The sequence below is a fragment of the Natrix helvetica genome (genome assembly GCF_964273705.1).
Source record: "Natrix helvetica genome assembly, chromosome: 3".
NCBI lineage: Eukaryota > Metazoa > Chordata > Lepidosauria > Squamata > Natricidae > Natrix > Natrix helvetica.
The window spans coordinates 82,939,421-82,962,481 of NC_138549.1; the positions used below are offsets into that span (position 1 = coordinate 82,939,421).

Sequence of the window (23,061 nt, forward strand, 5' to 3'; positions counted from 1 at the left end):
AGTGAAGGCCATTGATCGCTATAATAAGTAAGGTTTTGGGGGGTGGTTTACCTGTGAGTTTCTGGAAGTTCTGGATGTACCTTTGTAGTTTGGTCCAGTTCACTCTTACATTCATCAGCACTGATCTGTTACCTAATTATTTTCAGCTCTAATATTAGCAAAAACTCAAGCACTACTGTTTGGTGCAATTTCATGATTAAAGGTTATTGTAATAGTATCACCAGCATACCTTACATTTTCCATGTTTCTACCAGTGAAATTCCCCCTAGAGCCATTGGAAGCATTTTTAGATGGGGATCTTTGGAACTCCTGAACAGAGCCCAAGTAGAGTCCTGCTTCTTAGCAGCAAATCTGAAATTAACATATTAACTAGACTCCCTGATAAATATCACTCAAAACTAATAACCATATTTCAATTTGTGTCCGTTAGCTAGGTTTACAACCCATAGTATTGCAATTTGCTTAATTTAATCTGTTAGTACAGGCCAGAAGCCCAAGGGTTAAATCTGTGGTTAAAGAAAGAGGCAACCGCCATTCTACAAATAAATTAATTTTCCAAAAGTAGTCTAGATCAGCCAGTGTTTTATTGCAGCATGGAAAGGTATGGGTCAGCAATTCAGTAATATTTTTCCATTAATTGATATTGCCTCAAAGAATGACACAATTTACAATAACATTGCCGCAGAGAACAATAGTCTGTATAAATGCAGGTGCTTGCTATATACATATATATATAATAATACACTAAGATGAGTACAATTACCTCTGCTGAGTCAGGACACCAGAGGCAGTAATTTTGATCAGGATACATCAAGCCAGCTGTCTCTTCCAGCCATGGCATGCCAATATCAATAACCACCTTGTTTACTCTATCAATCTAACATAGTGTATCTGCATATTATAGCACTATCCTTCCAATGGACTCATATTTCTATCAAGCAAATATTACACAGCAGTAATCCAGAACTGAGAGAAGCAATTTCAGTGACAGCTCAAATAATACAGCATCTATTAACAGGCAAATAAAGGTTATTTGCCTTGTTGCTTCTCTCAATTTGTACTTACATTCAGATTTCCTAAGTTTACGCATACATTAATACCACAGGGTATATACTAGCTCTTCATCCTAAATTTCATTGCAAAACACATAGATAAATAGTGCCTACGTCTTGACTTCTAGTGGCTATCTGCAGTTTTTTGGAAGTGCTTTCTTTTTCCTAGGTTGATAGGGTATGATCGGCCCACAGTCACCCAAGCTGGCTTTGTGCCTAAGATAGGTAGGACTAGAACTCCCACACTCCCAGTTTCTAACCTGCTGCCTTAACCACTTAATCAAACTTGCTCTCTTTCATTTCAAAACAGTCTACGTTTTGTCAGAGCTGACCTACAAAATGGCTTGGAATACTGTGAATGAGCTCGCTTCATTGGAGGCTTTTCCAAGAGAGGAGAGGAGACAAGAGGGAATAATCCAACCACTAACATGATGATGCTCAGTCCAATCTTCATTGCAAGTTTTTGACTTTTGCATGGATAAGATTGAGCTTTCACTACAATTTACTGTGACTGACTTTCATAGAGTTATGTTAGGTGGTATTTACCTAAAATATGGTTTCTATGTCCTGCAAATGAAGACCTGTTCTTCAAGAAAAAAACTTCACAAGAGGAGGGAAAAAACACGAGACAACTTGGCTTTTTCCCTTCACGGTGGTTTTCTGTGTAAATAGCACAATAGAGTTTACAATAAAATTAGCTTCTTGAAGGAATACATGTTCACTTATGCTAAGTAATTTTTCTAGTGTGTTCTTTTCTATCAGACACCCAAACAATGTGATGGAGGGAGCAATGTTCTGCTTCTGCAGCAGAAGACAAAACAAATCAGTGTGAAATATTTTATAGATATAGAAGACAACATTTATTATCAACAAGTGTACAAAAGTAGAATCTTTTAACAATTTGTTATAAATCAGACATAAACATATTTACATGTGTGTAAGAAGAAATATATTCCTACTCTCCAAGCTTCTAGCCAAATCAACTTTGACAGAAAAAGATAATCAGAAGATCAGAAAAAAAATCAGTTGGGAGGACCATGAGCTGGTTTCTACAAATGTGTCTGGACTACATTTCTCATCATCTCCATATAAACATAACTTGATAAAGCCCAGATTCAGAAAGGCTGATTTAAGACAATCAATGTCATCTCCAAATTTTGGGAGATTCTTAAATAAAGCAATACTGGTGACCTTCTGGAAGAGAAGGAGACCTGTAAATCATGAGCTCTGTCTAGCTTTCATTATAGTCCCTTGTCAAATTAGAAAAGTCATGCTGCTATAATGGTGTCCCTTTTCTGTCATAGGAACTCAAGCAAATACTTGACCACACTCCCTTCCAAGTCTGTATTGTGCAGGTAACAGTTTTGCTGAACACTGAAAGCTGATATGCAATATTTGTTGTTCAAAAAACATGGTCTTCAAAGAAACTCCATGCAAAGATCAAAAAGAAGAGGGACAAACACTCCAGATGCAGAGTAAGAGGGACATTCTGATCTTTTTAACACAAAGTTTCATAAATAAATGGACTCAGTAGCAAAGCTTTGTTTGAGACAATAGCAATCCTTATCTTTCCTAAACATTGCTATGGGTGTGTATCAAGAATTTTAAACCTTGAACATTAACTGTACCATTTTCACACATCAAAAATACTTTACAAAGCTTTTTTATTGAATCATATTATTGTATTTATAATTTTAGAAGCTCAAAAGGTACACTGTATGCTATACTGCCTGACCCATTACAGGAAGAGTAAAAAAAACCTTACTCAAGAAATGCACCTTCAGTTCTCAGATCATTGGCTTTTTCCCCAACAGAAGCTTTATGACAATCTGAATAATGTACAGATAGTCAACAAGCATACAAATATTAATAATGGAGATTAGAACATGTACTGTGGAACGATCCAAGTTCTCTGGAGACTAGGTACTCTTATGGTCTATTGTATGCAGAGATGAAGTGAATGGAAGAAAACATGAATTGGTTGGGAGGAAACAAACTGAAACTTAATCAAGATAGTGTGTCATGAGTTAATGAACTGAAGGAGAAAGTACCATTTAGTCTATTCTGAAAGGGATCGACCCAGTGGTGGGATTCAAATAATTTAACAACCGGTTCTCTGCCCTAACAATTTCTTCCAACAACCAGTTCACCAAACTGCTCAGAAAGTTAACAACGGGTTCTCCCAAAGTGGTGCAAACTGGCTGAATCCCACCACTGGAATTGCTCCTTGAAAAGTTAAGAAAAAATGTGAGAACTTCTTCAGCACTGTTTTGAAAGGACAGATAGCAGCAACCACTGGGTATGCCTTGCTTAACATCTGTTCTGTTTAGCAATTGTTTGAAGTTGAGCGAATATACCATATCTGGGAGCTAAATGCATAAGTGCTACTCTTTTGATACTATGGATGTCATTCCTTTCACACAATCCATTGATAGCAACGAGGTCTCCTTGTGACCAGATGTTGAAGCAAATAACCCAATCTCAAGCCCTTTAAGAAGACATTAGAGTCATAACTCTAAAGAGAAGGGAACAGGAAGGCACAAATATCAGCAGCGCACAACAGCTTCCTCAAGTGTAAAGCTCATAGGAACTACAGAGCTGGGGGAGGGCAAATGTCACTATGCATTCTATTCCCCTCCTGCTATTATATTCCCTAGATGCAAAATACTGCTTATATTACATATCTCAAAACTTAGAGGCCATCAAAGATCATCTTCTCTAATTTCCTCAAGAGGAAAAAAGGCATTTATAAACAGATTGCATTGGACAGAGGCATCTACAAAACATCCACTTTCACATTAGTTTTTTATGGCTTGAGTTACAACTTCATTTTATCCATCTATGGAATTTCCCATTTCCTTTAAATATATTTTCTTTTATTGTGATTTATGTCAGTCCTTTTAGGTAGGTCAAGTCAAGACACAGGCAAGGATTCCAGGAATAACAGACTCTGGAAAACCTGTCCAAGTTTCTTTCTCTCCCATCTTATGCTAAACAAAATGAAGACGGAGTTATTATGAGTTTCTTTTCCATGCTTCCTTCTTTCTTTCTTAGGACTTAACTTTTCTGAAAGTCCCTCCCGTTAACACTCATTCAATACTTCCCACCTTAACACCTTGCACAATCCTTCCCTTTCATCAAAGTCAAACCCTATCATTTAGTTCATTTGTTGATTTACATGCCACTGTTTTCCAAAAGCTCAAGACAGTTTACATGGGGGATATCCCTTCATTTCACCCCCAACAACAGCAATCCTGTTACATATTTTTTTTTTAAAAGATAATTATTTCCCAAACTTACAGGCCACCAATCTCACAGAATGATTTCAATCCACTATAATGGCTTTCGTATCTCCTTTTAAAAATAACTTTAAAACACTATTTTATGACAATCAAAAAATGTTGCTATAGTAAGAGAACTTGAGAAACATTCTCCTCCTCTTAATGAATGGTAAATGCAAAAAATAATTAAGTGCAAAGAAAAGTAAGTTTATCAAGTCTCCTTCAGTTTGGTAACCTTCAAGTATATGGAGCTAAAGCTCCCTCAGCTCCAGTCAACATAACCAAGCTTGAGTCTACAGGTAGTGTGTTCATATACTTATGATATGAGATAAATTGATCTTCTAGATCAGGTGGTCAAAGTCGCGGCCCACAGGCCGGATGCATCACACACCCGGTTTAGCGAAGCAGGAAAAAGTCACAATACATCATATGATGATGCTGTGACAAGGCAAGTTTGACACCCCTATTCTACCTCATGAAAGTATACCCTTGTTATCTCAGATGTATGGGGGAAATGCCATAAACTCATAGGGCACAGTTAGAGGAAATGAAATCCAGTTGTGCCACTAGGGGAATAAAGTATGCCTAATATATTAAAGGGACACGAAGGCTCAGTGGCTAAGAGGCTGAGCTTGTTGATCAGAAAGGTCGGCAGTTCAGCAGTTTGAATCCCTAGCGCTGCATAACAGAGTGAGCTCCCGTTCCTTGTCCCAGTTTCTGCCAACCTAGCAGTTCAAAAGCATGTAAAAATGCAAGTAGAAAAATAGGAACTACCTTTGGTCGGAAGATAACAGTGTTTCGTGCGCCTTTGGCATTTAGTCATGCCAGCCACATGACCATGGAGACATCTTTGGACAACGCTGGCTCTTCGGCTTTGAAACAGAGATAAGCACCGCTCCCTAGAGTCGGAAACGACTAGCACATATGTGCGAGGTACCTTTACCTAACATACTTTGAATGAAAGATGGCACAAAGGATTTTCATATATACTGTCTTATAAAACTTGCCAATGGGCTATTCCTCAAAATGAAACTGGATTTGCCCGGCTATTCCTTATTTGCCTCAAGTCTCACATTTGAAAAGCTGAACACCAGAAAATGTCTCGGAAAGCTGCCACTGCTGCTTGTTTTCCTTAAATATGCCTGAGTTGAGGAGATGGGGTCAAAAGTTAAGATAGCTTAGGATAAGATGGCATATCATGCGCCAAAGGACAAGCCATGGGACCAGTTAGAGCTTTTGGATAAGCAGTAGCTTACTCCCAACACTGATAAAGCATTGCTGTTTTGCGTCAGGAAGAGAAGCATATAACAGGAATGAACAAGACTGTTCTGCTTATCACAGCAACCGATAACAAGCTGTGAAGGTTTGACATGTCTAATGTCCCTTTCATAAACACCTGTTGGGGAATTTGCAAGAGTGCAAAAGACATTCACAAATCTCACCCTCTTTCTTTATGCTCAGCTTCAACATGTAGTCGATGCTAAGATATTTTACAATGTTACTTAGATCTTGGAGCAGTTCCAACTTTAAAATGACAATTAAACTAAAAATTTAGTGCGGTTGGAATGGGAGCCCAGTTATTCTCCTAGGAAGGAAGGAGAGACTAGCAAGCAAGGTAATCCTCAGGACAAGATTTAGTGTGTATAATGTTACTATTACCAAGATAATACATTCTGATAGCTAATCAGTGATATGTAAAGCACAATTTCAGCAAAGATTTGTAATAGTTTATTGAGATCTAATAGCCAATTGCAATATGCACAACCATATGGCAAACATAACCACAGAATAATCAGCAGCATATCAGAATTATAAGCACAACTTTGGAATTTATTTGTTTGTATCCTGCCTTTTACAAATAACTCAAGGTAGTGAACATATCCAATACACCTTCCTGTTCCTGTTTTCCCCACAACAACAAAACCTTTGAGGTGAATTAGGCTGAGAGAGAGTGACTGGCTCAAGTTGTTTAAGAGACCCTTGTAGTCATATCCTAGATTTCCACTTTGGAGCAGTAGCACATAACTAAAAGCATTCCAGGAGAGAGAAATATGTTTTAGTAATTCAATAAAACCTTGATTTAAAGGAATCTATATGATTTGACATCCATGTATCTAGTAAGATTATCAGAAATTTAACCCAGCCATGGAGACCTTCAAAGAAGAAGTTGCTCATGGTGCCTCTTTTGAAGCTGAAACAAAAAAATAGTGCTTCTCCATCATTACACCTATACACCAATTATACTATTACATCTACACTGTAGAACAGGTTCCCTCTTGAAGGTCAAATGACCTTCTCTATGATGGCTCTCCAGAAACTTGAACGTAAAATATTTAAAGGAACTTCAAAGTGTGATTTTCTAACAACTTTATTCAGGTGTTATCTGATTTCTCAGATTTATTATTAGGTACTATATTATTGGTTTGTAGTTTTAGTGTACTTATATTGTGGTATACCTAATTAGCATGTAACACTGTACTGTATTTTATAGTAAGTTATAACGTGTTCGGAACCTAGAAAATTAAACAGCATATTCACTCCAGCTTCGGGCATACTGAGGAATTCCATATCTTGATCTTGCGTACATTCTTAGGTGTTGTAAATAACAAATTCTATGAATTTGTTTCAGCTTTGAGGTTGGTGAATACCCAAGTTACAAACAACCAATTTTGCTCTTGACAAACCTACTGGAACAGCCTTGCCCAAACTAAGGTACTTCAAGTGCCAGGTATTACATTATGATTTTTGGAGGTGGAACCTCATGCAGAAGACAGCAGGTAAGAGAAACTATATCTGGCATGATGTTGCAAAGTTCACACACACTGAAACAATGGACTGGAACATTTCAGCTTGACTTATCAAGTATATAACGTACATTTATATAATGTTCACAATTTTCCTTCTCATGTTGGGCTTAAATAAGTCCAAAATTCTAAACAAGCAAAATACCCCTCTCCCCTGTCATATACATTTTAAACAGTTTCTGTGAGGCAGGAAAGACCTTATCCACGTGTGAAGACTCAATTAAACTGATTTATTGTTATTGTCTATGCCTAAGAATCTTCTCAACTAATAGTTAGCGCCTGCATAGAGTTAGATAAGGGTCAAAGGCACCCAAGGAGGGTTGAATTTAGGTTGCTTAATAGGAATCACTATAGAGATTCTAGACTGACTCCTTTTCTCACCCCACTCCCAGTTTCTGTCACTCCTTCTCCCGCAGTTTGCATTGCATATCCTGTGAAATATGAACTATATCAGTGATGGCAAACCTATGGCAGCATGCCACAGGTGGCATGCGGAGCCATTTGTCAGGGCACGTGAGGCGCTGCCCTGTCAGCTGGCCAGCGCGCATGCACGTACTGGCTAGCTGAGTTCACCCTTTTTTAAAGCCATTTTTCACCCTTCCCAGGCTCCAGAGCCTGTATAGGAGCCAGGGGAGGGCAAAAAGAGCCTCCCCCACCCTCCCGGAGGCCCTCCGGAGGCTTCATTAGCTTCCCTGAAGCCTCCGGAGCGCAAAAAACTGGCCCTGCGGACAAACCGGAAGTTCGGAAACTGACTTCCGCTTTGCTTGGAGGGTCGTTTTAACTGCTCCGGAGGTTTCAGGGAAGTGTCCTGAAGGTCCCTCAAGCCTTCGGAACGCTCAAAACAACCCTCCAAGCAAACCGGAAGTCACTTCTGGTTTGGTCGGAGGTTCGTTTTGACAGCTCCGGAGGCTTCAGGGAAGCGTCCTGAAGGTCCCTGAAGCCTCCAAAGGGCTTCTGGGGGGAGGGGGAGGCTGTTTTCGCCCTCCCCATGCTTCTATAAAGCCTCTGGAGCCTGTGGAGGGCAAAAAAAGCATGCAAAAAATGCTGTAGTGCACGCATGCACACTGGGGGAGTCACACATTGCATTATGGGTGCGGCACGCCCGCACACAACCCCCTGTGCTCCCCCCACTTATGGCACGCGAGCCAAAAAAGGTTCGCCATCGCTGAACTATATGGTTAAACATTTCTTTTTTAAAAAAAAATACTGTATACATTTAAATTAAAAATTTAAATGTATACAGTATAATAAAATGGACCTCGGGTTTATGAAAATTGACAGCAGATGATAAGACACTGGAGAAGGAATTGGAATTACAAGACTGAGATGGGAGCTGCAATTTAATGATAAGGCTGATTGTTGCCAGAAAATGGAAAATCTGAATCTCAGGAAAATTACCCGTCAAATTGTTTTGGATTCAAAATGTTCTAATTAATGCAAAAATCAAAACTAACAACCCAAATTTACAGACACAAATACTCAATTAATTATAGTATTTACCCCCCAAAAAACCATTCAAATATCCAAAGTAATTCAGTTTAAATTCTATTTCTAAAATATCAAAACTGTTAAGTCAAGTCAATACTGTATTTTTCAGAGTACAAGACGCAACTTTTTCCCTCAAAAAAGAGGCTGAAAATCTAGGTGCATCTTATACAGAATTTTTTGCCTCTCAAAACTCTGCCCCTTCACCAAAATGGCTGTGCATAGCTTTTAGAAGGCTTTCAGACAGCTCCTGGGGGCTGGGGAGGGCAGAAATGAGTGAAAAACGGCCCACTTTTTGCCCCCCCCCCAGCAGCACTCTATAAGCTTCGGCTATCCATGCCTTTTTGTGACAAAAAATGAGCCCTTTTTTGCTTGTTTTTGGCCCCCGCACTCCCCAGGAGCACTCTACAAACCTCCTAAGGGCTACTCATGCCCTTTTTTAAAAACAAATGAGCCCATTTTCGCAAAAAATGAGCTATTTTTAGGAGGTTTGCAGAGTGCAAAAACTTTTTTTTTAATTTTCCTCTTCAGAATCTTGCTGTGTCTTATACTCCGAAAAATTCGGTAGTCTTTTCAAAATCCTTGTAAAACATATCACTAGTTTTCTAAGACAATCTAGATAAGTTTGTGTGCAGCAAAGATTTGAAATAAAAACTTCTTCAGCTCTCATTCTTCTAATGTAATCCATATTTACCCAGAAGGAAATGAGAATGTTCAATACCCTTGAATGGATATACTTACTGTATGTTAGGATTGTAAAGGCTGAACAATCAAATGAAGAATGTAAATTAAAAGACAGTTCAAGAAATCCCAGATCAGTGCCATAAGACAAATAGTACGATTAAGTATTATTTGAATGTCAACTGAAAGTTTAGTGGTTAATTATGCAAATGAATTATTCAATCCTTTTTTCCTCGGGCTACTGCATTTAAACCTCTACATTTATTAACATTTGCCTATCATTTCAGAAACACATGGCCAGAGGTTCTAAAACTCTACTTCATACAAGACAGAAAAAAATGATTTGTTGAGCAGATGAGACCAGAAAATACAGAGGCTATTTTAACTCACATGAGATTTACATGTCATTAATTTGAATAACATAAGAAGGCGGAAAATAGCAAATAGCATGCAAGGGTAGATGGCTCCATAAGAAGTAAAAAGCTTTGAATTATAGTGATAAATTAAGGTAGCTTCCAACATCCAATTTTAATTCCTCATAAAGTATTCAACCTAGTATAGATGGATAGTCTGGTGGAATTAATACACATGAGGAAAGGAGAGAAAGGCAGGGGTATTATCTAGCTGATTCATGAAAACTAACCATTAATTTTTGGACATAAAATAGCAAAACCAAAATCCAACATTTTTCCTGTTTGTAGACCAGTGGTTCTCAACCTGTGGGTTGGGACCCCTTTGGGGGTCGAACGACCCTTTCACAGGGGTTGCCTAAGACCATTGAAAACACATATTTTTGATGGTCTTAGGAACCGAAACACCAATTTTATGGCTGGGGGTCACCACAACATGAGGAACTGTATTAAAGGGTCACGGCATTGGGAAGGTTGAGAACCACTGGTCTAGATAAAGAAGGAAGGAAAGCCCAAAGTGAATCTGACATAGATTGAACTTTGCATACAAATTCAAAGCCACAGCTCTGAGATGACTGAAATCTTAACTTTCCCAAAGACAAGGAATAATATAATATTCTGGCTTATTTGTTCAACTACATTACAAATGCTGGGACTTAAGCCAATAAAAGAATCTAACTTCTATTGATTCCTTTTCAAGTGACACAGATATGCATACTTATAGTTTATAGACGAAGCCTTCTCAAACGTTAATGTGGACATGGAGGACTCTTGGGCACGATAATGTATTATTCCAATTAACTTCCTAAGCAGAGGTATGTAATTAATGAGTTTAGGAATCATCCCTTTTATTTGATTTCCTATTTACTTACTGTTCACATTTTTGAATGACCCATCTCCCTCAGAATAAGGGCTTTTATCTTATAAAGACTTTAATATTGTTTTACTTAGTGGTCACTTATCTGGTTACTTATCACTTCAGCAAAATTAATAAGAGGAGAAAAATGCTACATAAGGAGAAAAATTGCTTAAAGACTCATACAATATTTTCATTGGCCCTGCTCAACAAGGATATAAATAATGCCTGCCAGTCTTCAGTTCAATGACTAGAAATCAATCTTGCAATTTTTATAATCAAGAGTTAACCATCCTTCTGAAAAGGAGTTCTTCTTATAGAAAATAATTCTGTTAACATTCGAAAGCCACTACAGTTTTCAATAGATTCAGTTTAACTTTGGTTAAATTGTATGACCTAGAATAGATTCCTGAAATTGTGATATCAAGATGACAAGAAACCTAACTTCAATTCTGTCTAAAGCTTGAAAGAATGATGGTATCATGAAGTTTGAAAATCCTTTTCTTACTGTATTCTTGTAGCTCATCATGTTTTTCATTTCTGTTCATATAATGCGGCTTTTTACAACATGGCTTGTGTAATCTATTTATCAACTGCCATCTTATGCTTGTCTGTGCTTCATTGCTATGCGGTGACACACTGCCATGAACTGTGAGGAGGGGGAGAATGAAGGGAGGGAAATGCTTGAGGAAACGAAAGTAACTGCTATATCTCCTCAAGACACTGCCTCAAGGTCACCCAGCTGGAAGAAGGAGGGATCTGCATACCAAATTATTCTTGGACTGACCGTTATGAAAACATCTTGTCTGAACCTGATTGAATACACAGGGTGGACAATGAGAGACAGCTAAGGAAGGGAAGAATTGAACTTATGGTGTTTTGGCACATGATTCTCAGTTCTGGCTTTGCATTACTGCAATACACTTCTAATAAAACCTTTCTCAACCAATGGAGCCAAGGATCAACTTTATTTAGATATTTACAATATGGCAGGCCTGACACTATTTAATTATTTAGATACTTCTCATTTTGAAAGAATAACAATGAATTATTGTCAGAACCACTTGTCACTTAATATGAGCAAGGGTTTGAGAAAAGAAATTCAATTCTCACCCAAAGAGATACTGTAAAACACAATTAATAGAATAATCTTCAATTTCACTTCTTCGTAATGCCCATGTCTTAAAAACCAAAATTATGAAATTGCAACATACATAAAATTTATTTATTTATTTATTTATTTATTTATTTATTTATTTATTTATTTATTTATTTATTTATTTATTTATTTATTTATTTATTTATTATTTATTTATTTATTCTTCGCATTTCTAAACCGCCCCCTCTCCCAAAAAGGGACTCGGGGCGGTGTACAGTCCACACAACAATAACAGATAAAAATACAAATATAAATATAACTATAAATATACGTATATATATATATGGAGGAGGTTAAAATTAAGAGCACTGTACAGAAGAATAAAATATGGCTCTAAAAGCCCTAAAATCAATTAGATTTAAAACACTACCCTTAAAATAACCAGTTGAGAGTATACTTCCAGGAGGTAGCAGTTGTAACAATTATAATTATGCCAGGCCAGCTAATTGAAACAGGTGAGTCTTCAATTTTTGTCGGAAGGAGCGGAAGTCCGAGGTGGTTCTAATGTCGGTTCTAATGTCGGGGGGGAGGTCATTCCAGAGGGTTGGGCCCATCACAGAGAAGGCTCTACTCCTAGGCGCCGCCCGTTGGCATTGCCTAGTGGACGGCACCTGGAGAAGGCCCTCCCTGTGAGAGCGGATTGGCCACAGGGATGTATGTGGGAGGATGCGATCCCGCAAGTAACTAGGTCCTGTGCCATGGAGCGCTTTAAAGATAGTAATCAGGACCTTGAAACGCACCCGAAAAACCACAGGCAGCCAGTGCAGCTCGCACAGGAGCGGTGTTACGTGGGAGTATCTAGACCTCCCCATGACAACCCGCGCGGCCGCGTTCTGGACTAGCTGCAGTCTCCGGGCGCGTCCCAAGGGAAGCCCCATGTAGAGAGCATTACAGTAGTCTAGGCGAGACGTCACCAGCGCATGAGTGACCGTGCGTAGGGCATCCCAGTCCAGTAGGGGGCGCAATTAGCGCACCAGGCGAACCTGGTGGAACACCCCCCTTGCCACGGCTGCCACATGGTCATCCATTGACAGCCGGGCATCTAGGAGGACGCCCAAATTGCGCGCCCGTTCCACAGGGGGCAATTGCTCGTCCCCTATGGCCAGCGATGGGGTCAGCTGGCTGAACCGAGGTGCCGGAAGCCACAGCCACTCAGTCTTGGAGGGGTTGAGTTTGAGTCTGTCGTCCCCCATCCAGACCCCCACGGATTCCAAAATCTCCATCCATCATCACAAATCCTCTTTAGGGCCTATCAGAATTCCCTTTTAATAATACTAGAACTCAGTATGTTCAAGAGACTACAAATACAAGAGTAACTGAAGTGGGCATGGTGCATAAAATGCAGGTCAGCTGTTTTGTATTCATCTCTTTGTTTCAAAGAGCAGATGCAAAGATGAGAAAATAATTATTGTGGTTGTCCTCCTTTGTCCCAAAATACTTGCCCATGGGCAGCACAAGAATACTAAAGCATGCTGTACATTTATTGACAAAGAAGATTAATGATATCTATAGCCAGTAGCAGAAGATATGAGAATGGGTTACACTGAAGCTAGAAAATTTTGGGCTTAAATGCACTCACTGATTTAGAGGATTTTGAAGATTAACATACAACTGAAACGAGAATTTTTCCTCTTGGGATTGATGGGTAAGTAGTATTTGAAAATAAGTCATGGATCTTTGTTTTTAATATCTAATATAAAAACGCTCAGTACTGAAGTCATATGCTGATACATGTCAAAGTTTTTGCATGATGGAAGAAACCAAGCTTCTGCCCTTTTAAAGGAATTAGGAGTGGGAGGAGAGAGGAATAGTAGAATAGTGGAAAGAGGTTTATTCTCCTTCCTGCCACTCATTGCATGCACTTCATTTTTGTGGGATTTGTGTTCACCCAATGAATAGCTGACCAAAAAGAAAAATGTGCAAGCTTTCCCTCAATTTCAATTCAGAAGAACAATGAGCTCCAAAAAGGAATCTGCAAATCAAGTACTTGTTCAGTGATATTCCCAAGATTTAGGATGAACAACAGAATTCAGATAAATTAAGAATAGAGCAATAGAATTGGGTAGAATAAAACCTGAACCTAGAATTGGGTAGAACAAAACCAAAAATAAAATTTGAATACTTCATGTGGCAAACCAGGGGTGAAATCCTCCCGATTCAGCTGAACCGGTAGGGATAATTGTCCTTGGTTCTGCAAACCAGTAGTAAAAAAAAAGCTTTCGAGGACCATACGACTCAACTGTGAAGCTTTCCCCCCACTTTTTAAAGCATTTTTTCTGCCATTTCAGGCGAACCAGCAGGGAAAAAGTGCTTTAAAAAGTGAAAAAAAGTTGGCTACGCCCACCTAATCAATGACCCACCACCACCAAGCCACACCCACAGAACCAGTGGGAGGGGTGAAATAGATTTCACCACCCAAAATGCATTATAGAAGTCATCTTACCTTTCTCATACAATTCTTCCATGGCCTGCCAAGTTTCCGCTCTGACTTCTCGGCTGCTTTTTCCAGGGACTTGTGCATCTGGCCAATGTATCAAATAAAGATCTAAACAAACAAACAAACAAATCTATTTCATTTATACTTCTCATTAGCCCAACAGCCTAATGATGTATGCAGAACATATAGCACAAAGTGTATTTATACAATTCCAATTCCCATGTCCCATCTTAAAATCCAGGAAAACCACTTTTCTAGATTCTCACAAAAGTAGCTCTGCTAAGGGTAGCCATGTACAAATATAGTTTCAAGCCATGCTTGAGTGATTTGACTTTTTGTTCAAAAAAATTCAGTGACCGAGTACTGTAGCAGTCACAAGAATATTTGCGGCTGGTATAATTTATGTAGCTTTTATACAACAGGCTATACAATTTTAACCTACTAAGGTAACTATGGTCAAGCATTTAATATCCATTGTGATTTTCAACTTTTCTCCCTCTTTTGTGTAAGGCCCAGACAAAAAGCAAAATCAAGAGCTTATTAAGACGTCTCTACTCTCTGATGTGTAACTGATAGGATAATTATAACTTGATATGTTGTAAATTATGCCAGGTTATTATGTAACATTTAAAAAATGGCCATAACAAATCCTTCTTAGGAAACTATAGACAGTGAACTTTGCCCTCACTGCAAATTGCAAATATAGCATTTTACATTTCTATATACAAATGAAAGGCAATCATTTGTTTAAATAAGCTGCTTTAGAAATAAAGTAATTGCAGTAAAAAAATAGCAATTCTATCCCCAAAACTTTAGTTACAAAAAAGTTACTTAAACTAAGCCTGCCAATCAAAAGATTGGGCAGAAACGAGCAATATACAGAAAACGCAAACTTTGAGCAGTAATTTTGGACCAGGAAGTTTTCTTTCTTTAAAGGTGTACATTAGAATATCATTCTAGAGCAGGGGTGTCAAACTCGTGGCCTGCGGGCCAGATGCATCACATGCTGGCCACGCCCATGCCCAATTTAGCGAAGGGGGGAAAAGTTGTGATATATCATGTGACACTGCTGTGACGACATGAGTTTGATATCCCTGTTCTAGAGGGATTAGAGAATCAGAAAGAATATAATCATTTAGGAAATAGTAAAATCAGATATGAATTAAAATCTTTTGATTATTTTATGAATTGTTCAAAACTGTGCCCTTCTATCTTGAGTCTTATTTCATTGTACATGTATTACAACTGAATTTAGATATATCCCTGTCTGGAAAAGAAGACAGTAAAATTCTACAGGAGATATTATTTCTTCTTTCTCTATTTTTTTCCCCAATTATCTTCCATTGTCATTTAATTCATTAATCTTCATTCATGCAAATAAAAGACCGGTTCTTTCTTCTGAAATCAGTAGTTTCATTCTGATATGGAAATTAGCTTATTACACAGTCCTATCTCCTCTGCTCTGTGAGCGGCATGGTGGCCCAGTGGTGAAGATCCTTGCCTCCCACTTGGAAATTTGACAGTTCAATCTTAGGTACCAGCTGGTATTTCTCTCTAGGGCGCATTTTTTTTTTACCTGTTGTGAACTCCGTGTGGTATCAGGAAGGGCATCTGGCCAGTAAACGCTCAGCTCCATCTAGCAACTACGACTGTACCCCAAATAAAGAGACTAGGTAAAGGTTCCCCTCACACATATGTGCTAGTTGTTTCCAACTCTATGAGGCAGAGTTCACCTCCATTTCAAAGATGAAGAGCCAGCGCTGTCCGAAGACATCTCCGTGGTCATGTAGCCAGCATTACTAAATGCCAAAGGTGTACGGAACACTGTTACCTTCCCACTAAAGGCAGAAGCTGGGCAAGTAACAGGAGCTCACTCCATTACGTGGCACTAGGGATTCGAACCGCCAAACTGCTGACCTTTCTGATCAACAAGCTCAGAGTCTTAACCACTGAACCATAGGATCCCTATATAAGGAGACTACTGAATTGTAAAAAGGGAGTCCTATCTGCTCTGTCATGCTATAGAAAAGGAAGAATCTGAGACAAGATGACATTTTCCCCACTTCCTTTGTCCTTAGAGACAGAATCAGGGTGGCAGCCTCCTAAACAGTGTTCCAGATCAGTGGGTCTCAACCTTCCTAATGCCACAACCCTTTAATACAGTTCCTCATGTTGTGGTGACCCCCAACCATAAAATTATTTTATGTTTTCCATATTTTTTTGAAAATATGTTTTCCGATGGTCTTAGGCGACCCCTGTGAAAGGGTCGTTCGACCCCCAAAGGGGTCCCAACCCACAGGGTGAGAACCACTGTTCTAGATGAAGGGCCGGAACTACCACAGTCCAAGATACGTATATGTTTTGCAAACTGACAGACCATTATAGTGGTATGTTACTATATTAGTAAATAAAAAGAAATAAAAGGTTAGACTGGAAGATTTCCAATTCTGTTATTCTGTTCTTATGGGGCCCACGTGCTTTCACGCAAATGAATAAAAACTACAAAAGCTGATATATTCTAGCATGAAATGCATTTTGAACATCGTCTTAATTTGAAAAGTCATCTTAGAAAAAAGAATGGTATACTATGCCATTCAGGGCACACATAAACCAAAGTAAAGCAAAGCTTGTTTCTAGTATGGTGTCACTAAACAATATCATATTATTTCTGTTTTGCGGATTCCTTTCAAGAACAGTTGACTATGTGCTATTGTGTTGACATTTGAGCTTAATTATGTTGTTTCTTGCATGTTTATGGATCAGCAATTCCCATAGGAATTATTTTAAACATGTATCACATATCTTTAGAATTGCTGAGAGTTATATTAATTTTCTTAGTGACATCAGGGATTTAAATGAGCAATAAAGCTGCAAATATTCTTTGTTACTGATACTAAGCATTGTAAGAAAAAATTATTTTGTTGTACTATATGTACCGTAACTTTTAGCTTAGCACAATAGTTTCCTACCAAACACCTGGCAATGAAACCAGTTTCTTAAATTTTACATTTCCATTCAATATGGATAATCAAAATGAAGTTACACAAGGGAAAAGCAGGAATTTTAGGTTAGGATGTCTATAAACAAACGAACAGGAGAATAAAACATTTCAATGTATATAGATTTTTCAACCAGGTAATCTGCCTTTTCAAGCCGCCCTTGGTATCTCATTAATTTTCAGTGAGTGCTTATTCTCCAGGCACTGTCAAGGCTTAGAAGAGAAGTTCATCTTCATTCAAAATGCAAACCTATCAGCATATTAGTTAGAACTACTAAAATCTGCAATTCCATCAGAATTCCCAGCACAATAAAAGATAAGGTTATTAAGGAACAAAAACCAATTCAAAACATATATGGGAGAGAATATCACCATTTATATATTCAGCAAACAAGGGTGATATATGGGTAGGAATGTTATCATAACATCATGAGTCCAGATCTCAAGGAATGCAAACTCTAAATCCAATCTCTAAATCCATTTTATTTGTTTCCAATGTTTATCAATGAACGCCTAAAGCTAGATTATAACTGTAAAAAACATATAGTTTAATTTTTAAAAATGGAAACAAATTTTAGAATACTACTCCCACAATTGGGAACATTTTCAATTTTTCGTGGTATGCAATTTGTCCGACCGATCTTCCTTTGTGAAGTATTCTGCATTAGAAACTAAATTAAAATGAAAGAATGAAGACAAAAAAAAAAAAAACCCTAGAGAAACCAAAAGATAGGAAAGAAAAATAAAACCGTTTGTTGAGACAGTATTTAATTATTGGTTCTTTGTTTATGAGAATATTCTTCAGTATTTGTGACAGAAGAGGAACACAATACCAATTCAGCGTCCTTTTCTGAATGCAAAGGAAACGTTCAATAAGCTCATTTTGCATGACAAAAAGCATTGCTTCAAGGAGAAGAATATTTCAAGACCCTACTTCGGTTTGAGTCACAACCAGATGACTAAGCTATCCACAACTAGTTTAATGCCTCCAATGCACACAAACACAGAAAAAGCTTTCTCTTTCTCTGGGTCCTGTTTCTTCTTAGGAGGAGTTTGGAACACATGAATGTCTTTTTGCAATTCTTCCTAATTTGAAGAAAATCTCCTGGTCATTCTAAGCCGTATGTGTCAAACTTGATTTGATTGAGGGCCGCATCAGAATTGTGTTTGACCTCAGGGGGCCGTGGGGGAAGGGGACACTGGCTGGGGGGCATGGCCAGCTCAACATCATTCGTCAAGGCTCTGTTTTCGGCCAGAATGGCCTCCTGCAGCCCTCTGCTACCAAAAACGGACCACAAGGGCCCCATGCGGCCTCCCCAAGCTCCATTTTTGCAGGCACCACCGGCCGGTCTTCATTGTTTACAGGGTAGCCCCGCAGGCCATATCTAAGCACCCCAAGAGCCAAATCCAGCTCACAGGCCTTAAATTTGACACCCCTGTTCTAACCTATGGCTTGCTTTACTGTGGCCGAGGTTGAATTTCTGGCTGTACTCACAAAACATGCTAAGGCCACAAACTGTCATCACAATGGTTATACTATGTCAAAACATATTGGCTTGAGCGCCCAATCTGAACCAACTGAAATATTGATCTCCCTTGGGGAAGGATTTCATCCATACCGATTTCTGATGCAACCTATGGATGCTAAGAATGTTTGCATCAAGTGTGACTTTTTCCTCAAGTGAATTAATCAGATTGTTGTAACAAGGGGATTAGGAATTGTTTGCAACAGATCAATTATACAATTTGTGGGTATACCACTAAGTCTATCAGCATCTTTCTAGGTGGTTTAAATTTGAGGTGCTCTGTAAAAAAATTAAGAAAAACAGATCAGTACAAGGGAGTCCTATTAAATGGCATTTATTCTAGCTCTGTAGAGATCTTATGACAGCAAACCAGCTAAATGCTGGTTTAAGAGCTATAACAGATAACATTGCTAATAACACTGCTATTTACAGCAGCAATCATTTAAGGCAGCAGTTCCCAACTTTCACTGCTTGGCAGCCCAGAGGGAGGGGGAGGAGAACCAGCCCGCCACTTATGTAATTCAAGTTGCGCACGTACACATTGGTTGCTGCTCACGTAACTCAAGCTTTGTGCATGTTTGCCGGCCCGGTGCTCATGCATGTGTATGTGCCAGCAGCTGCTTGCAGGACCCGATTCCAAACAGGCTACAGCCTGGTAGTGGGCCACAGCTCAGGGGCTGGGGACCCCTGATTTAAGGTAAGAAGTGCAGATCACATGACCCTTTTTCTGAATTGTTCCTTTCTGTTTTAACTGAAGGGGAGTGCTTTAAAACTACTGTAATTAGCATTGATATTAAGGTTAAGCATGATAGAAAACGTATTGAGACTTTTTCATGTTGGCACTGGAGAAGAGTTCTAAGAATTACCATAGATAGTCAAAAAAAAACCAAACAAATGGATAATTGGACAAATCAACTCAGTCTCTCAATCAAGGCACAAATGATCAGGCTCCAATTATCATGTGATGTGAAGACCTGGCTCTCTTGAGAAGTCTATAATGTTGAGAAAGATTGACTCAATTACAACATCAATGGATACAGCAGCAATAGGTGCACCTGAAGAAGCAGTTGGGGAATAGATCATTCAAGAGAAAAAAATCTATGTAGTCACTAAGAACTGACACCAAGTTGATGGCACATAATCAATCATTCAAGGCTAAGCAGACAAATTATCTTAATAACCTGCCAATCCTTGTTAAGATGTGTTTTCTTTCTTATGGTAACAAGATTAACTAAAGAATCAAAGGAATAATCTCCCTACTAAAAATTCTTGTTTATGATCCAGAGCAATCATAAAAGCAAACACACACACACACACACACACACACACACACACACATATAAAAACAGCTTCATACCTAGATATTCCACCCCAAGTCTGTTGCAAGATTCCAAGCAGGCTTGTTTGGTTTTGTCATAGCCATAGTCAGCATGCCATAGTTTGGTTGTTATCCAGAGATCCTCCCGTTCTATTCCACACTCTTTGATAGCCTTCTGCAGGAGCGATTCACAGCCATATCGTTTTGCCGTGTCGATATGATGAATGCCACATTTCTGAAGTGCGTATACCACTGCCTCGTGGGAATAGCCACCTTGATGGGATGTTCCTTGAAACATCAGAGGGGAAAAAATGTCATTATTTTGTTAATATGCTCTGTATTTCCTACAGACCATTACAGAAGTATAAAGTAAATCATGTGGAATGAACTGACTAAGAATGATTTGGTTTCATTATTTGGGTCATCTCTCTATCGTAGCTGTTTTAAGCAAATTTCAGGTTTTTTTTTAATGTATAAATCAAAGACCAATATTAAAAAAAATTTAAATTAATAAAATGAAATGAGATAAAGAACAAATGAAATAAGTGATTTTGCACATATATTAAGGGGAAAATATATAGGACTGGGCTTTAAGCTACTTTTCTGGCATCCTGCAAATTTTGATTTGAGTGGGCATTTATTTTTCCTCTGGGATTGTAAGATCTTTTTGACTTCATTTTATAACCCTTTAAATCTTCAGCCCTTCCTTTCCTTTTTCTGATTATAACAGCCTGAAAAAGATGCTATTATTTTCTCATCATTGAAACTTTTGTTCTTTTTCTGAAGCCCCATTGCAGGATCAAAGATTCTCTGCCTTTCTTGAAGCCTAAAGCTTCTCTAGATAATTCCATTTATACTTACTACTGCTAGCCCTCAACTTACAGCCATTCATGTAGTGACTGTTCAAAGTTACAACGGCATTTAAAAACTGACTTATGGCCGGTTTCCACACTTGCAACTACTGCAGCACCTCTGTGGTCACGTGATCAAATTTTGTACTCTACATGTATTTATGAAAGTTGCACTGTCCCGGGTTCATGTGATCACCATGTGTAACCTTCCCAAACGGCTTTCGACAAACAAAGTCAATGGGAGAACCCAGATTCACTGAATGACATGATTCACGTAAGAACTATGGCAAACAAAGTTTTAAAATGGAGCAAAACTCACTTAACAACTGCCTTGCTCTTGCTCAGCAATGGAAACTTTAGGCTCAGTTGTGGCCATAAAGTGAAGGACTCCCTTTACTGTTCTTTTCCCCTTCTCTCTCTCCCTGTAAAGCTGTCCAGAACTCATTGTTACTTTTTCCTGCCCAATATACCACTTTTCTAAAGATGCAGATCAGATCCTCCTTTTGCCATTTTACAACACCAGCTTATTAAAATATATCAATTTCCCTGGTGTTGTATTCTCCATACTATGCAGATGAAAATTATAGATTAATCCACTTGCAAGTTACTAAAAACTGATTAAAACTGTCCTGAACGATTAAGGTAAAGGTCCCCCTGCACACGCATGCTAGCTGTTTCCGGCTCTAGGGGTGGTGCTCATCTCCGTTTCTAAGCCTAAGAGCCAGCATTGTCCAAAGATGTCTCCGTAGTTGTGTGGCCGGCATGACTAAATGCCAAAGGCACCCAGAGCACTTTTACCTTCCCACCAAAGGTGGTCCCTATTCTTCTACTTGCATTTTTTACGTGCTTTTGAACTGCTAGGTTGGCAGAAGCTGTGACAAGTAACGGGAATTCACTCCGTTACACTAGGGATTCGAACCGCTGAACTGCCGACCTTCTGATCGACAAGCTCAGCGTCTTAGCCAGTGAGCCACCACGTCCCTCCATGAACGATTACATTCCCACAATAATTTGTTTTACAGAACTCTGGAATTGTGTTACAGAACGCTTTCCCTGCTCTGAATAAGGAAATGCAATTGTAGATATATGTTAAGGGGGAGATAGAGGGTAGCAAACTGTTCAATAGTTTTGTTCCACCCTGGCACTTGCTGGAGGTTTAAATCAAGGGCAATATGTATGCCAGCAGGAGAGGAAGTGGTTTAGCTGGGGGGGGGGGGGGGAAGTAGCAGGAGGCCTGCAAGATAAAGAATGTTGGACCTGAAAAGTAGAAAGCTGTAGTTATCTTATCTTATACTTTCCTTCGGCTGTTTTTTCCTGCCACTTGTCTAGAGACTTTGGCATTTAGGGAAGCGCAAATTCCTATTTCAATCCTCTGAGAGTAGCCAGTTTTCAAGGTCACCTGTTTGATGTACATATGGTCAGCTTTTTAACTGACTACAGTACTTCCTAAAATTGAGGTTCATACAGTACTTACATTTCTCTATGCAATCGGGTTCAGAACATTGTCGGCTTACAATATAAAATCTTTTGTTCCTGCATAGTTTACTGATAAAGTCAGAATTTGCCGAGTTTATAAACTCACTATTTATAAATCATAAGCTAGTTCAACATCATGGCTGTTAGTTCACATACATACCAGTTCAAGCATCTTGTTTTTCCTACAACACATACACAACTCTACACATATTTATTAGGACTACCAGGTTTGGTTTGTAAAAATCCAGCCAACTATTGGATGTCAGCAGAAGAAACTTAAATATATCAACAATTCTGTTCCACCTTCCAACCTTTAGAGATCAGATCTGGTAGCCCTGATAGTTCTTGCTTAATGACTGGTCATTTAGTGACCATTCGAAGTCACAACAGACTCCACCTCCAAAAGGTATTTATGACTTAATACATTCCCCCCTCATCGTGATTGCATTTTGAGCAGTTGACAACCAGATCACCTTTATGGTTGATTATTATGTTGTCTCACTTAATTACTGTGGCAGTCAGTGAATGATTGCGTAATGATACCCTTGTTTTCCCAAAAATAAGACACAAACTTATTTTCTTTTGACCCCCGAAATAAGCACTTGGCCTTATTTTTGGGAGGTCTTATTATTTTTGAAGTGCAGGAAGTGACAAGCGTGGTCACCTCATGGCTGCTGCCGTGTTGCAATATTTTTGGGGAGTGCTTATTTTCGGGAAAACAGGGTAA

General features: G+C 38.8%; 1 protein-coding gene across 3 annotated transcripts in view; it reads right to left on the reverse strand.

Annotated features, from left to right (window-relative positions):
• Positions 1 to 23,061, reverse strand: part of LOC309389255 (putative oxidoreductase ZK1290.5) — an 84,567-nt gene that overhangs the window by 39,555 nt on the left and 21,951 nt on the right. For all 3 annotated transcript variants that reach the window (XM_081947397.1, XM_081947398.1, XM_081947399.1), the window contains exons 2-3: positions 20,047 to 20,295; positions 14,172 to 14,273 (exon numbers count right to left, since the gene is read on the reverse strand). In XM_081947397.1, the coding sequence (XP_081803523.1) occupies positions 14,172 to 14,273; positions 20,047 to 20,295 (351 nt within the window). The remainder of the gene's footprint in view (positions 1 to 14,171; positions 14,274 to 20,046; positions 20,296 to 23,061) is intronic.